The sequence below is a fragment of the Pseudorasbora parva genome, chromosome 23 (genome assembly GCF_024679245.1).
Source record: "Pseudorasbora parva isolate DD20220531a chromosome 23, ASM2467924v1, whole genome shotgun sequence".
In the NCBI taxonomy this organism is placed as follows: Eukaryota; Metazoa; Chordata; class Actinopteri; order Cypriniformes; family Gobionidae; genus Pseudorasbora; species Pseudorasbora parva.
In genome coordinates, this window is record NC_090194.1 from 10640154 (window position 1) to 10657350 (window position 17197).

Sequence of the window (17197 nt, forward strand, 5' to 3'; positions counted from 1 at the left end):
ACAATTGTGGTTGGTCGCCGAATGACAAAAAGGGTTTTGTCCGGTTTGTAAAATGAACAGCTATTGGCTGCCGTCTGGTGCTAGGGTAAAGAATGGGGTTATCCCCAATGAATCACATATTAAGAATATGGCTGATTGTATGCTGGTGACAACTATGCCAGTAATATGAAATGGATCCAAGCCATTTTTTTAAATCAATAAATGCATCAGAAATTCTGAATGCACCAGAAGAACAGTAACATTCACTTTTAATGGCTTATAATTGACTTCCTCCTCCACCTGCATGTTAAGCAAGCAAAATAATATTTTTCAAACTTTGAACATAAAAATCAATTTAAGATAAAATAGCATTGCAAAATAAATAAGATAAAAGTGCAATTTGCAAACAATGAGAACGTTTAATGTCTGTGTCCAGATGTAACAAATGATTTATACAAAATAGTGATGGATCAAAGAAAATAAAAATATACAACATAATATTTGCTAACACATGGGGGCCCATTTTTTGGAATTTTTTCTTCTCCTTTTACATTATTAGGTTATTTGTTCGTTTTAGTAGGCGTCAGAACATCAACCATGCCATAATTGTTAAAGGTCCAAAGTATCATTGATTTGCAGCATGTCTTTCTAAAAACCAATCTGCTATTAAAATATGACTGGACAAAATGGAAAGAAGAGGCTTGTAGTCTGTGGCAGGTCACAGGCTCAGGGGTGCAACTTCTAAAAGGGAATGCCAAACTGACGTATACTCACTCACACATCACAGTTAACACAGTAACCCCCCGCCAACCCTCAACCCCACCCCACGATCGGTCTGAAAGGACATTCCCATGCATGTGTTCTGCCGGTAAAGCCGTCATCTACCAATGAGTGCTGAAGGCTTGAACTAAGATTTTATGTTCTGAAACAGCAGGAGGCGGAAGTTACGGTCCAGATGCTGGTACACTGTGCTCACATCTCACAAACTGCAAAATTCAGGCACTCATATATAGTTTATTTTCGAGAAGTAGCATCTCCTGGGGGCTGAGGAAAACAAGTGAGGGAAATGTACTGTAAAAGACGATTCTCCGTCTTCATGGAAGGATGGGTCCAGTTACTAATATGGTCCATTTGAGAGCAAGACACGCCTCAACGTGGGCACAATGCGACGGGAGGAGCAGGGTGTACCGCTGGCTCAGAGTGCATCACCACCACACTGGTTTACAGCAGAAACAAGGCAACAAATCAAGTCTGGGCTAACCAGGAAAATAAAACGCAGGCCTGGCAATGGGCTTGAGGTGGCTAGGTAAGCAGTACTGATCTAATAGTTTGCTACTGCTTTCTTCATACACTGAATAAGAGAAAATATAATACATTTGAATAAAATACAACAGCAGCAGATGCCATTATAAAAAGGAGAGGCGAAAGGAATAAAGGAATGAGATTAGAAGGGAAGAAAAAGTAGATCTGAAAGCCTAAAGTGTTTTTGTGAAGAGCTGAGGCAGGACAGGCAGACGGGCCGCGGCCATGCTGTTGCGATGACCTGCTAATTAGTGGAGAGGAGAAAAAATTGCCTCTTCCAGTCCAGAGATGGAGTCGCTGCATTCTAAAGCCAGGGACACGCAGACCATCCGCCATCTTCTCAAATTCTTATTCTCCCTCCTGCTGATTCGATCTCCTTCGCTCCCCTGCCGTTTCCGGGTAAGGTGAAGGGGGGGAAATCTTATATTGAATTTTTTGCATCAGTCCCGACTACCTAGTAGTCATCTAAATCAAAGAACTCATCGTCATCTCCCTGGTACTCCATGCCTTGGAAATCCACCCGGTACCTCAAGATTCCTGAAGGAAAAAATTTTTTTTTTTAAATTAAATTTATATAAACATTTTTTTTTCCATAACAAATTGTAATCTGTGGAGAGTACTTACCACCGATGCCTCCGAAGCCTTTCACAAACTGTGAGCCCTCCTGACTTTTGTCTGTAACGATTTCCAGTGTGGCCCCAAACTTTTTGTAGTTATTGGCAAACCACTCAAGCAGTGGCATGCTCTCGATCAGCTCATGCTCCTGACCTGTCTAAAACAAATATATACGATAATGTTAACATTATACATCATAGGGCTGGACGATATAATAAAAAAAAAAAATCCAAACCTTGATTAATTGAACAGTTTACCTCTATTACAATTAATGAACAATTATTTTGTTTTGGCTTTTTTTGCCCTCATAGTTCAATGATAAGGTCTGTTCTGTAAATATGCTTGACTATTAAAAGGTGGGCACTAGGAAAGTAGGCCTAGTTATTTTAATGCATTAATGAGAGACAGATTGCATGTGCGAATTAGTCATACTGTCTCTCTTATTGTGAAGCTGTGCGTTGTATATAGTTACTTCAAAAGTAGAAAAATATATGCTATCGCTCCTGTGATAAATCACGCGATCTTCACATGATGTGGGAGCTACTGACTGTTTGTCAGAATGCATCAGCACAGTAACTCAATATAAATGATACACATCCGATGGTCTAAAATCGTTTTAATGTCCAAACTGGCAAGCCTTAAAACACATACAATTGACACAGTTCAAGTGAAACTGATCTGGCTTCAGGGCTTGCACGTTGTCAAAGCCACAACGCAAATCGGGTCACTACATCACAGAAAACAGCTCGCGAGCACTGACATGCCATGTTTTCATTGCACAAAGTGGTCTTGATAATATAAAAATCGTTCTTCACACTAAGAACAAGTTACTGTATAGAACTGCTCTGTGAGCAGTTCTTTAAGGAACCCACAATTGTTCGTCTAGTGCAGGGGTGTCCAATCCTGCTCCAGGAGGGCCACTGTCCTGCAGAGTTTAGCTCCAACCCCAATTAAACACACCTGTACCAGCTAATCAAGGTCTTATTAGGCATTCTAGAAACTTCTAGACAGATGTGTTGAGGCAAGTTGGAGCTAAACTCTGCAGAAAAGTGGCCCTCTAGGACCAGGACTGGACACCCGATTCTAGTGCATCGCTTTATTTGAAAAAAAAAATATATATTAAAAAACCCACCTGCATGACCTCCACATTAATTTGAAACCTTCAAGACTTGAAACTGATCAACAGTAATCCAAGAACATCTGACCATTTGAGCTAACCTGGCCAGATGTCACAAAGTTTCTTTACAAATGGAGATCTAATATCAAGAAGTTGAAACCTACATATCCAATGTAGTCTCAGACTTTAGGACCTGCAATGCATAATCCTGAAAATCAAAACAGAACTGCAATAAGTTGGTACTAATGGGCTGATGAAACCCTAAAGAACTATGTTTTACCCCTAAGCAAAGAACAGAAAAAAAATTGCTGCGAGTATATCGGGGCCTTAAAGATCAAGGGTTTTAACTCATAGGCTGCTGGTCTCATTTCAGGACACAAGATCAATGTTTGCTTAAACTCCACAAAGTCACTCAGGGGAAAGAGTTCCAGCCTTTGGAGCATCTGCACCACTTTTATAAGAAAATCTGCTGAAACATATACAACTAATTATCTGTTATCATGGTTTTGCTTACCTCTTTGTCAGTGAAATGAGACTTGTCCTTTTCCTGTTCTGGTGTCAGATAAAGTATCTTTTCATCTGATAAAAAAGAAAAGAAAAAGATTTCAAATAAATATGAGAAAGGAATAATTTTATATTTTGCAAACATTGCACAACTGCACGTACAGGAGCAAGGATGCGCATACCGTTTTCTGGTGTAGTATTTTCTCCATGACAACGTAGGACGTAACGCATAGTGTCCAGGTTCTCATAAACTATAAGAATCTCCACCGCTCCCATTTCCAGCGCTTTGAGTGTGTCTTCAACTCCGAAACAATACTTCCCTGTGTCCTGACTGATCTCATCAAAATATCGGCCTGAAATCAGAGACACAAGTCACTACACAAGAAAAAAAAACACCATAAAATTGCTGAAAGCCCAGTGTTTTAGGCCACAAATAAATGTTCCCAGCATGTCTATCACCTTTATTAAGCCTGTAAATGCTTCTTGGATTAACTACCTATTAGTTTCTTTTCTTGGATGAACTTGACATTGGAGAGCACTTCCGCTGAGAGCTCAATGGCCTGGTTAAAACCGTTCTCTCCTCCGTATGATATGTCAACCAGCTTGAGAACCTTTGCTTGTAACCTCTACATGTGCAGAAGAACCAAAGTCAGAAAAGAACCAGAAATCTGAATTAAGTTTGCAAGTCACTTGATGCGAAGAAAACATACCGGATCAAACATGTCTGACTGGCTGAGCTCTGTCTTGAAGTCAGCTGACCCAGCAAGAACCAGTCCTGCCACGTTGACCTTGTCATTGGACACGAAGAGTTGCACAGCCGTCTCCGCTACTTTACGCACATAGTTATGTCTCTTCTCCATCCTCAAACGTGCAAATCGAAGAGCTGACTGTCCTCCTCTACCTAAAGGAAGGTTAGAGCAAACAATTGGGTAAATTCAATTCTGTAAAATAACAAAAGGAGTCACAGCAAGTGATTTAAAGACATGTTTACCGTGTTTTTTGGGCAGGTCCACAGTAAATTTGTGCAGCACCTCCCTCGTGTTGCCTTGTAAAGTCCCAAACAGGGCACCACTACCATCAATCACAATGAAGCCAAACTTGCTGTCGTCTGACAAAAGAGCTGTTAAAGCCTGTGAACATATATTTTTTTAAAAGAATTAGAACTGCTGTTACGATTAGATCTTTAGATAATACAGGTAAGACAGACAGACAGAGTTTACACTTAGTATTAATATGCGATCACAATCCAAAAAAGCAGATCGGCCATTCAGGACACGTTTAATAAAGCCTTCCCCTTTCAGATGATAATACACAAATGTGGACACAACCTCATTCAAGCATTTCCATGGGCTTAAACAGCTGGACCTTTTATAGCAGATTTAGTTCACAAATAACTGACAGTCATGACCTAAATATGATGGTCATTTACAAGAATCCTACATTTCAGAATTCTTAACTTACTTTTTGTGGACCTCAACCACTCAGCAAAAAATCTGTAAATTTTAAAGTTAAATTCATCAATCTGATGCACTCCAAAAGTTTACAAATTCAAACTTAAGAGGGGACTCAATTATTTTTAGTTGTAATATAGTGTCTATATTACATTGCCACTGGTGTATTGCAGGGATGGAAATGAGCCCCCGCCACCAGCCAAATCGTCGAGAAAGACGACACATCCCTGCATTAGGTCTTAAAGGGGCAGTAGCCTTTACTGCTGTGTTTGTCAAACAAAAGATAAGGACATCACTCACTGCTCTTGCTTGAATAGCTTTTGTAAGTCTAATATTGATTAATCTAATTTAAATAGTTTAAATATGCAGTTTTTACATATGATTACCTTATTCAATTTCTGTACCTTTCTGCAGGCCAGTAGGCCTATTTAAAGGGTTAGTTCACCCAAAAATGAAATTTATGTCATTAATGACTTACCCTAATGTCGTTCTACACCCGTACAACCTCTGTTCATCATCGGAACACAGATTAAGATATTTTATATTTTAGTCCCAGAGAATATGCAGTCAACGCCCACTTTACTGTCCATGTCCAGAAAGGGAATAAAAACATCATCAAAGTAGTCCATATGTCACATCAGTTGGATGATTAGAATCTCTTGAAGCATCGAAAATATATTTTGGTCCAAAAATGTCAAAAATTATGATTTTATTCAGCATTGTCTTCTCTTCCGCGTTCCTCCAAAAAGATTCAAACGGTGTGAATCGATCAATGATTCGGGTCGCCAATGTCACGTGATTTCAGCAGTTCAGATCGCGTCAAACCGTCAAACTGCTAAAAATCACGTGACATTGGCGACCCGAAGCATTGAGCGATTTACCTCATCACCGGTTTAATCTTTTTGGAGAAACACGGAAGAGAGGACAATGCTGAATAAAATCATAGTTTTTGACATTTTTGGACCAAAATGTATAGTGGGCATTGACTGCATATGGTCTAGGACTAAAATATCTTAAACTGTGTTCTGAAGATGAACAGAGGTCTTACGGGTGTGGAACGACATTAGGGTGAGTCATTGATGACATCAATTTCATTTTTGGGTGAACAAACCCTTTAATGTACGAGTGAGGTCATGTTAAACATTTTAGTTTTAATTTTATTTCATACTGTGCATTGTTGCTAAATGTGCTAAATAAATATTTGCATAATTTGTAATTGATTTATTATTTGAAACTTTAATATTAATTTATGCAATTGCAATGCAATTGATTTTTTGGGAATAATGCTTTTGTTGTAATATCTACTAGGGGTGTGACGAGACACGAGATTGGGTTCACGAGAACCGGACAAGATTTTTGCACTATTTTTAAGAAATCTTCAATGATAGAATTCATGAGTCATCTTGTAATTGATGTAATTTCAGTTCTACTTTCTGAGTATGAATTATACGCATCAAAAAACAACAATACTCAATACTCATTCTCTCCTCTATGATTTCACACAAGTCTCTTCAGACCTTACTGTACATGAATTTTAAGCTTCTGGAAAGTCTGATCGAAGGCTGTGTGTGAGCTCTTCTGTTCACAAATTGAACAAACAGTATAAAAACCAAAGAAAATAATCTTAGTACTTTCTCAATATTCAAAGTGCAAACAGAGATCAAAGCAAAGACCAGAGCGAAGAGGTGGTTACAACTAACAAGCCAAGAATCTGGCGAGTCAAGAATCATGATTCAGGGGTGTATAAAACATGACAAGTAACTAGGGCTGTACTAGAATAATCGAATATTCGAATATTCGTTCGGTGAGGTGGCATTCGATTTTCAGTTTTGAGATTCGAATATTCGTTTTTGTTTTTTTTTCTCAACACGTGACTTCCGTCGCGGACTCATTCTCACTCATGCTTGAAATAATAATAATAAATTAAAAAAAACACCGCAACATGCTTTCAATAAAAGCATCGCGCATTTTAAAGATTTAAATTAACAAAAAGTCAGAATAAGACAAAATAAATCCCTTATATAGAATAAAACTAATTGTAATAGATATTACATTTTGTGTCATTTTAAAAACGATTCATTTATTCTTATTCAACTGTTTATAAGCATGCTACCGTGTTCTTTATTTATTACAGTTCATTGAAATCACTGTGTGTTACTAATTTAATTTCTGTTTTGGGATTCATTTGTTTTAAAGAAAGGTTCGTTATTAATACCTTATTAAAGTTCTTGCTCTCAACAGACTTTGTGGTTTGTATCACTTGTGCACTGTCCGTTTTCGGAGCATAAACCTGCCCGTGTAATGCGTACCGGAAACTGTTCTATTTAAAAGATTATTAAATGCTTATTAATATTTAAAGAATGTGTGCCACCTGATCATATTGCACCAAATGCAACACTGCACTCCACTGGGTCTGCCGCAACACATTTACGATGCCGAAGAGTGAAACGTGAAGTCGTGAAAGATGATACAAATGCAAACCGACACTATTATTATATATTTAGCCCCACCCACCGAAGCTTCGAATATTCGATATTGATTGCCACCTAAGCTTCGAAGCTCAAAAAATGGCATTCGAAACAGCCCTACAAGTAACTTATTTAATTTCTACAGTATCATTTAAATCACTAATCACTATTTTGTGCAGTAAAGTGACTGAAGGATGCTTTGTGTATATGTTTTAAAGGTTCACAGTATAGCAGTTTTTAATTTCTAAACTGTTTAACAACAGAATGTACATAGTCCATTCCATGACTGGATGACTGTTTGTCTATTTCAAGTACTGAGCAGCAGAGCTGGTGCATCCATATCCACGTCGCTCTGATCAGACGCTTTCGTTCTGCTGCCACCGCTGTCAATTTTGCTGTGTTTATTTTGTTACTGAGAGGAAAACGTACTGCACATATTCTATCGAAATGCTTCTCAGCAGCACGGATGACATCGGGATGTTAAGCGAGCTCTCAGATTTAATGTTTTTCCCGAGTATTGGATTTTAACTTGGCAAACAAAATTTTGCAAACAAAATTACTCGTCGATTTCCTTAGTGGCTTCTTTATAGTTGAAGCAAAAATGAGTCCACACTCCAGCTCTGTATACCGCGGGAGCAAAATAATTCAAACTTCTTGTGAGCTGGGTTTGCTAATGGAAACATTAGCGATGCACACACCTTCACCTTGTGCTTCTCCAGCTCTGCGTCACTTACGTTCTGAGATAATACTGCCATCTAGCGGTTGGGTTTTATATAGTCTGTGGTTTAAACCGAACATAGACACCGAATAAATATAAAAATATCATTACTGTATCGATTATCAAAAACACTATCGCCAAACATCATATTCACATGTATCGATATTTTCTTACACCCCTACCTAGCATGAGATAGATTTGATATTCAGAAGCAGGCTATTTTATGTAGCCCAATTTGCACGAATCAGGGAGCTTGCATTTATTTCGATTTGCGATCACATACTCTGGAGCGGTGGTGCTGAGCGCACATTCTACAAGATAACACTACCTAAACCAAGGTAACTGCCAATAAACTGATGCCTTGTTCTATTTATGACATACTGACATGAAGGACAAATGCTTTGCAATGGTCACTTTGTTATATCGAATGTAGACAACATTTGATTACAATGAGTTATGTTGTCTTTTGTCACATCCGGTGTAGACATTTATCAGAGACTATCAGGCTCTAGTCCTGTCAATCATCTCACCTTACTCTCATCACGTGATCAGTGAACTGATTCCTTCTGTACTGTGTGGTTGTGTAGCAGATGTTTACAATAGCTAAAATTAATAGTTACATTTTTTTTTCCCTCTTAAAAAAAAACCCCTCAAGGCGATATTGCGAGACAGCTTTTCATTTGATGAGAAATCTTTTCAAATTTTCATCTTGCGAGATCTCGTCACACCCCTAATTTCTACACTGGCGAGTTATTACGAGTTGATCATGTGAGCAAAGTAAGCACTGTGCATTGAAATTTGCACCGCAAACACTTATTTAGTCACTGCGATTAGAGGATATAGTCGTATTAAAGGTGCATTATGTGAGAAGTTTAAATATATATTCATTATAAAACTGTGCCAGGCTGCCACAATCTAGTTAATGAATGGGAAAAACTGGGTGTCCCATACTCAGAATTTTTGCTCTGCATTTCAACCATTCAAGTGCACACACACGCAGCAGAGATTATTGAACACACACCCAGAGCAGTGGGTAGCCATTTTTGGTGTGCTGCCCAGGGAGCAACTGGGGGTTAGGTAATAAGCAGAAGAGAGCAGGGTTCATTCACTCCCCCACCTATATTTCCTGCCGGTACTGAGACTCAAATCAGCGACCTTTGGGTTTCAAGCCCACCTCTCTAACCATTAGGTCACAACTAACTGCCCATAACTGATGACTTGCCCTGACCGGATCATTTGAATCACAACTGATCTGACAAGCCAAATGAAAATAATCAGCTTAACGAATCACACTCTATTGCATCTCTGAGAGGGGGGCGATAAAATGAAGTAAAAATTAAGATTATGCTTTGGAATGCAAGTTTCCCAGAATAAAAATACTCAAGATAAAACCACAGATACTGAAGAATGTTCAGTAGTACAATAAAGTAAAAATACTTTATTATTACTGTCCACCACTAGTATCTGGATAACTGATCGGGTCTGTTTCCCATACAATATTTAAAATAAGCCTGTAATGGAAAAACAGTCCTTGTGCAAAGTGGTGGGGTTTCTTTTAAAACCTACTTTCAGTGGCAGTGCTATGAGTTTCAAATCTCATAAAACAAGGAGGAGGTTGCAAATAATAACAGGCCTACATTGCATAGATGCTGTGATCGAAATTGTTAAAGGACATATGGGTCCAAAATCACTGCCAGATGTGGTAGGAAAATGGTGCATCCTTTACAGATAATGCTAACGTTCCACTGTCCTCGATTGTCTCTCAAAAAACATCTTGTTAAATACAGTGGTTCCCATGACATCAGCCTGTGAACGCGGATACAATGGCTAGATTGCATTTACATTACACAGAGATCTGAACACAATGCCTCCTCAACTACCTCTATACCAAGACACACAGATTAAATAACATTCCAATCACAAACACTTTCATAAACGCCTTTATAATGAGTATGTGGATAACAACCAGATACAGGTCGCATGTTAATGCCAAGTGTGAATGTAAAGATAGATAGATTAATTGATTGATTTACCTCAGTATGGAACTTGTTGTCACATAAATACAAGGATGTGTTGATTGGTTTAAAAGGCTCAAAATCAATGTTTACTTTCTTCTCTTTGCCTTCCTCTGTCACAATGGTGCCACAATACACCACCAGGCCATTAGGAGGCACTGCAAGATAAACAGCAGACTCGTGTGAGGGGGATCAGGAGAGACCACACCTAATGAAAAGATTAAATCAGGCGCCACTCTCTATCGTACCCACACACACACAGCAAATGTGTATCAACTGCCAGTTTAATATTTAAACAGCACCATTTTGGAAAAGTTAAACATACCAATTCCATCTTCTGAGAAGTTAAATAGCTCTTAGATAAAACTAAACCCACATATTTACCTTTGTTGTAGAGTTTGAGTCTCTGCTGTACGGAGGTAATGGCTCCCAGCACAGACAGTCTGTTGACTCTGCTCTTGATGTTTGAAGCTGTGCCGAACTCATCGGCCAACATCTTCGCAACACGCGAAATCTGATCCTTGGGTGGGATGATGAGGGATATCATACTGGTGCCATTTCTGAGGAAGAAGAGAAAAGAACAGTCTGAGACCTTTTAATGAACATACAGTACCGTTGAAAAGTTTGGGGTCAGTAAGATTTGTTTTAGTGAACATATTGTAAAATATTACAAGTTAAAATAAGTGTTTATTTACGTGAATATACTTATAAATGTAATTTATTCCTGTGATGGCAAAGCTGAATTCTCAGCATCATTACTCCAGTCCTCAGTCACATGATCCTTCAGAAATCATTCTAATATGCTGATTTGCTGCTGAAGAAACATTTCTTATTATCATCATCAATGTTGAAAACAGTTGTGCTGCATATTTGTGTAAACAAAAAATTAATCAGTATTCTTTGAATATGAAGTTTAAAAGAACAGCATTTAAAATATAAATCTTCTGTAACATTATAAGCCTTTACTGTCACTTTTGATCAATTGAATGTTCCCTTGAACAGTAGTGTACATGCATCATGCTAAATTGAAATCTAAACGGTTTATGAGTAAGTTATATTTGTCAAGGTATATTAAGTACATTTGAGAAGTCATTATGGCTAACAATAACTTTCATTGTAAAAACAATGGAATGGTGAATGACACTTAACATTTAGTAACACCTTTTATGTATGTATTTATATGGAAAGAAAGTCAATGTTTAAATCAACATGGTGGTGAGTAAAATCATCATCTTGGTGTTGACCTGTGTCGTTAACGTTTAAAGTCCTCCTCGCGACTGGTTAAATAGCCATAATGGCCCTTAGACAACAGCAACGTTAGCATGCCGTGATAAAATCTGATATATAAAATAAAATTAAAAACTACTAATCTCTTCACAGTAATACAAAACACCACTGATATTTATCACAGTTCCTCCAATTAAGCAGCGTCTGTCACCTCCACCAGCCAGTTTTAAGGCGTCATCCCGAAGGTCTTTGACATTTCAAACGACTCCACGTAGAGCATTTCCCGCTCTTTATCCTACATCACAGTATTTTAGAAATAACGAGCTGTGCAATGCGCGGTCTCGTTCTCCATCCACCATGCTGCTCTCTACAACAGCTGTTAGCAACCTGGTTAGCATGTGGTCCCCCCAAAGAACGAATCAAAGCGCACATCAGATGTGTTACAGTTTGCCATTTAACAGCTGTATACAAACATAGAGAATCTGACAGCGCGAGCCTCACCCTCTAGCCGCTTCAAGGCTTTTAATCAACTTCTTAATCTTCCAAATTTCCACGTTCCTGTCCGCTGCGCTGGGGTCGTCCGCCATCTTCCTCGCGCTGTCTGGACCTGCTGGAAAAGAGAATCCAACTTTAGCTTGCTAGCGCGAAGTGCTTGAATTATCAGAGATTTTAAATGCGGGTTTTCACAATGAAAGACTGAATGGCTCGGACAAAATTGCTACTTGAATTAAAGAAGGCTTATTGTGGGTAGAAGAGAAAAGAGCTACTGAAGTTTGATGCGCTAACTGGCTAACGCAACCCTGCGGGCCTCTCGCGCCCAAGAACATCCCTGCTGCCACGCGCCGCTTGTGCAAAACCACCCATTCGCAATTATTTTATTTTCAACACGCGATTAAATTAGTCGAAGATAATGTGTTGACAGGCCTTATTGCAGCGTACTCACAGACTAGAATAATCCGCTCCGCCGCGTCCGTACGGCAGTTATTTTGTGGTCCAGAGCTCGCTCGCCGCTGTTTCTCAGTGACGTGATACACTTATCGTTAGCAGCCGGTTTGGTCTTGCTGCGCGTGGTGCTTCGATGGAGGCTCACGTGGGGAAAGGCAGAAATTCCATTTAGTATCACTTCCTGAAACCGCCACGCATGGGGGTGTAGTTGGGGCTGTGTGATTGGAGGATTTTGCTGTCAAACAAAAAGGGTGGAACAATGACTTTTGCATCTCGTCAGAATACAGTGTGGGTGATTCGTGCGAAAATGTTCCCAAAAGCATCGTTAGTCTAAAAATACAGTCAACCCATTGGCAGAACTTGGCACCAATAGTCATCACTATGCTTTTGAGAAATCCAGGTCACGTTTCATCCCATTTCCTTGTCATATATTTCCTCTGTAAGGCGGTTTCTCAAAAAAAGATACTTGTCATCATGCAACAATGCTACAACAACAACGAAGTTGAAGATGAATAATGTGCTTAATTTTCTTTATAAACCAAACAAATGCATTATCTTTTCTTTTTTTTAAACCACAATATGTAATTTTTGTGCCGCTAGATGTCGCTTGATGACACCTTGATTTCGCTGAGCTTATGCCGCGTTCCAGGCAACACGTAACCTGTGTTTTTCCAACCTTCTACCCATGAAACTGCACTGGAACGGCCAGTACCGCCGCTGGCCGTCTTGATGTCATCATTACCTGCGGGTGTCGCATTCAGGTATTTGTGGTATGCTGCTTAGAAGAAAGGGCACGCGCAGCACGTGGTGGCGGCAGCACTGGGAACGGCTGTCAAACCTGTGACTTCCCACCCGTGGACTCGTACTAGAACGATTTACTCCTAGTTACGAGTTCTGCGACATCACTTAGCCCGCGAAAATACAATGGCAGCCCCTATGGATTCGGTGTTTATGATATAACAATCGTTTATTAAAATGTTTTACTCTTAACATTATTTATAAGCAATGTTATGCATTATCAGCAGCTTTTCTAGCGTTAGGTTGTTTTCTGTCCATTGAGTGCAATAATAAATTAATAAATACATTTCCAAATAACGTCAAATAAAAGTATAACATCTTCTCTTGCTTGACGCACCATTTTTTCCTCATCATTTTCCATCAAATACCTGATCTCAGAATATGTTGGTCATAGAATGCAGAAATGCCACTTCAACAGAAAAATATGTACACCTGCTTCTAAAACTGCTTATTTCTCTGGATTTCAACATAACATTTGGGATAATGTAAGTATACAAGTAAACAAAATATATAACATTGTTCTAGTGGTTTTTGGATATTTTAATCCAAAAAAACGTACATATTGTACCTTTAAAGCTTTAAAGTAAGTGAAATATGACTTGGGATCCTGACAGTTTTTTAGGATTAATTGTTTGCGTTGTTGTTGTTTGTTTCAGAAGCTGTTGCTATAAATAACAACCAGAGCAAATTATATTTTATTTTAAAATATTAAATAAAAAAATCAACACATGTACAACCAGGAACTTTCAATATAATTTTATTTTTATATATTGGAAATACATTCTAATAATGTTCATTACTACCACAGCCCTGTTGTTTTCATGTTATATCTGACATAAAAACCATGCCTACCATTAAGATTATTTTGCATTGTGACATTATTTTCCTGAGAAATTAGAATGTTTTAAACCTCTTGCAGTCACCATGAAAAATTGTCATTTTTTATGGAATATTGCAGTATTTATTATAAATGATTTCCATCCGTGACTTTCTATCCGTGCAAGTCATCATCATTATTATTAGTATTATTAATGTCCTCCTAATCTGTAATCAAAATAAATTCTGCTTCTCTGATGACATCTCTTCTCTTCTCTGATGACGCATTTACTGGTGCGTGGTCAGGGCAACCTGTCACTCACATCACATCAATAGCAAACCCAGGACACACGAGCCGGAGGCCATTCATAATTCTTGAGGGGGCCATTGTATTCCAGGATGGGGAGATTTGGTGATGAGTGAGTGGGTATGCACCCCCTTTTGCCCCCTTGTGGCGCCAGACCATGAGCAAACCACAACCATCAGACCGGATAAAATCAAGTCCCGCCCTATGTTTTTTAATTTATTTTTGTTCCTGTTTGAGAAGCTTTTTCACTCTTATATATACATAGCAATAGGGAAGAAAAGACTATCACAACCTTAACAGTCCTTTAAAAACAGCCTTCATTTTCTTCAGGCAAAATATAATTATGTATTTCTTCCTCACAAGTTTAGGTAAATTATGACTTGTACATGTTCTTGACAGGTTTTTTTGATATTTACCCTTGTGCATCATTCTATTTTTGACCTTGCAATGCAATCATATATGGTTTAAATAAAATAAAACATAAAAATACTATTGCATCTCTGTCCAGGTCCTGGTGTTCAACCTGTAAATTTTGGACGTCTTTGTTATTATGACACTCCTTTATTTATATCATAAGTCAAGTCTCTAAGACCATAATGTGCAATCGGATACACCAGGACTAATGTCATAATGTTCAAAACTAACATATTAGCTGTATTGTTTTCATGTAAATAATAGTGTAGGTATTGTGGAAATACATTCATCTGAATTTATTGGTATTAATATATATCATTGCAGCGCTCCCGTGTAAGAATTACTTTATTAAATTGCATCCCACACCCAAATAGTAATCACAAATCTTACCTACTTCACAAACTTAAGTCTTGAGAGTATAAAGAGACTTAAAAAATTGTATCTAAACTAAATATTTCAGCAAATCTGTATTTAATAAGCTACTGTTTCGGCCTAAAACACTTTCAGCTACATTCACGAGAGTTCACTTTTCATGGTCTCTTGGCTCCTTTGCTGAGTTTGTCTCCAAGCTCTTGGATCAATTCTGCAAGTTCTTCAGTGGCCTGTGACTTTTCCTCCAGGAGCTCATAGCGAAGGCTGGAAATGTCCTGCTTGATTTCCTTCAACTCACCTGAGAAGAAGAGGTATGTGAAAACACGGGTCAAGAAAAACTTGGCCCAGAAATCCCATTTATGGTCCACTATAATGGTTATATTATCTTTCATGTAGTGTGCTTTAATGCTGTTTGTGAATTTAAAAGGTCTGCAAGGTTTTAATTCTCAAAGTGCTTGATAAATGGATTTACTGTCTTCCAAAAGAAAGAACCGATTCTCTACTCCTGAGTCGTCTGTAATTCCAGTCTTACTTCCTGCATGGACCATGTTTTGTAACATATTTGCATAATGCCAGTCCACAATCTTAATGGACTGTCCGTAAACAAAGTGTAATATGACCCGCCCTCAAACACTGTGGTTGTAGCTGAGGCCTAAAGGAGTCTGGTGTTGTTGACATGTTCGAGAAGACGTTGTTTTCTGCCCTGTGAAAGCAAAAACACTTTGCATGGACTTCCAAAGGACGAGCACTCGTGCTGGATTTGATACGGTAAAACCAAGTCCAGGTGGCTGGATGCAGTATAGGTCATAAACCCCACCCTCTCCACGAAGTGTAATGGGACAAACCAAACAATAAAAAAACACTTCAAATAAAAAAGCTTTTGTTTTAGTTATTTGATGCTATAATAATGGGGGTGTGACATTATGATTGACATCTGAGATTGACAGTTTCTCTGAGCGAATTTGTCACTGAGGCACCAATCAACATTTTTCAGGAACATTTTCTCCTCCTCCTTCGGGAGGAGATTGGAGCTTTAATTTCTACATTTCCATGACTGTTTATTTCACAAAAAGTTTTTGATTAGACTGGAGTGTGAGCAGGACCTTGATATCGCGGCTTCCACTACTGCACAGACTCGAAACCCAAGATACCAGCGCCATATTTCGACACTGGTGGCTTTACCTATTCAACAGAAGAGAGTGACGACGCGTCGTCCATCTTTTTTTAGTTTATGGGTAAAACCGTAGGCCAGTTTTAGGGAAAATTACAATTACAATATTGCATTACTCCTTTAAAAAGTAACTAATTGCGTTACTTAGTAACTTTTTAAGAAAAGTAATGCATTACGTTACCTTTTCTTACCTGGACGTGGCTTGTTTTTTGTTTTACAAGCATTTTGGGTTAAGTGTAGGTAGCCTGACAAGCCAGACCCACATTAAGATGTTTGGTCTGGAAACTCACCATTGACAGGGCTCAATCCGAGGGGCGGGATAAACGGTTGTCTTTCAAACTCCCTCTGCACGCAATTGAATAGCACTAAAAACCAATCTGAGCAACGTGAAGCGGAGCTCGTTGATAGATTAAACACTCGCCGTATGCAGTCGGCAAAACTCCGGACACATCTTCCCTTCTAAAGAATTAATTCAGTTACATTCTTCTCCAAGTCTTCCAGAGTCACGGCTGATCTGAAAGACCGCTGTTCGCCAGCTTCTGTGTTTTTTAGTAGCATGCAAGTAGCTTTCATTATGTTAAGCCCCGCCCACCGACTCTATAAACGATGTGATTGGCCTGACCTGAGTTTGGTTTTTACAGCTCAGAAGTGTATGGAGAGCTGCTAGACGACACTCACGGCAGATTAGATTTGCTGCCGCTAGGGTGCATCTAGATTTCTAGGCTAGTGTAAAGGCCCTTTTACACCAAAACTGAAATAATAAGGTAGCCAGGGAAAACCCAGAAAACTTCCGGCAAATTTAGATTTGCTCTGCAAACTATTTGGTACTACTGAGAATGGTCTTGTTTTAACCAGGCTAATAATAAGGCTGAAGGAAATGCAAATTCACTCCTTTAGAAGAGAGGGCGCAGATCAAACAAACCTTTCAGCTGTGCTGCCATTATGGATTGCCGAAGGTCAGAAGCAAGTAAATTGGTA

General features: G+C 38.8%; 2 protein-coding genes across 6 annotated transcripts in view; both read right to left on the minus strand.

The window, feature by feature from the left end:
* Positions 1-373: 373 nt before the first annotated feature.
* etf1b (eukaryotic translation termination factor 1b) lies at positions 374-12542 on the minus strand. 3 transcript variants are annotated; one of them, XM_067433887.1, is made up of 11 exons: positions 12340-12542; positions 11898-12003; positions 10554-10729; positions 10188-10327; positions 4509-4647; positions 4228-4418; positions 4014-4143; positions 3700-3870; positions 3528-3592; positions 1906-2053; positions 374-1818 (listed from the first exon to the last, which is right to left on the minus strand). In XM_067433887.1, exons 2-11 carry the CDS (start codon positions 11981-11983, stop codon positions 1736-1738), a joined length of 1329 nt encoding a protein of 442 aa, XP_067289988.1. In that variant the 5' UTR covers positions 11984-12003; positions 12340-12542; the 3' UTR covers positions 374-1735. The 3 variants fall into 3 exon arrangements, with proteins under 3 accessions (XP_067289988.1, XP_067289987.1, XP_067289989.1); XM_067433886.1 differs by having other exon boundaries at positions 11898-12006; positions 12340-12541; XM_067433888.1 differs by lacking the exon at positions 12340-12542 and adding an exon at positions 10865-10980 and having other exon boundaries at positions 11898-12006.
* Positions 12543-13880: 1338 nt separating this feature from the next.
* Positions 13881-17197, minus strand: part of trpc7a (transient receptor potential cation channel, subfamily C, member 7a) — a 31482-nt gene continuing 28165 nt past the window's right edge. For all 3 annotated transcript variants that reach the window (XM_067433595.1, XM_067433594.1, XM_067433593.1), the window contains exon 12: positions 13881-15346. In XM_067433595.1, coding sequence (XP_067289696.1) covers positions 15207-15346 — 140 coding nt within the window. In that variant the 3' untranslated portion in view covers positions 13881-15206. The remainder of the gene's footprint in view (positions 15347-17197) is intronic.

What these genes read in the sequence shown, in the direction of transcription:
- etf1b (XM_067433887.1), bottom strand. Translation starts at nt 11,983, where the DNA reads ATGGCGGACGACCCCAGCGCAGCGGACAGGAACGTGGAAATTTGGAAG. An exon ending in GGACCTGCCCAAAAAACACG is followed by an intron (nt 4,419 to 4,508) that starts GTAAACATGTCT and finishes ACCTTCCTTTAG; the next exon opens with GTAGAGGAGGACAGTCAGCT. An exon ending in AAATACTACACCAGAAAACG is followed by an intron (nt 3,593 to 3,699) that starts GTATGCGCATCC and finishes CTTTTTTATCAG; the next exon opens with ATGAAAAGATACTTTATCTG.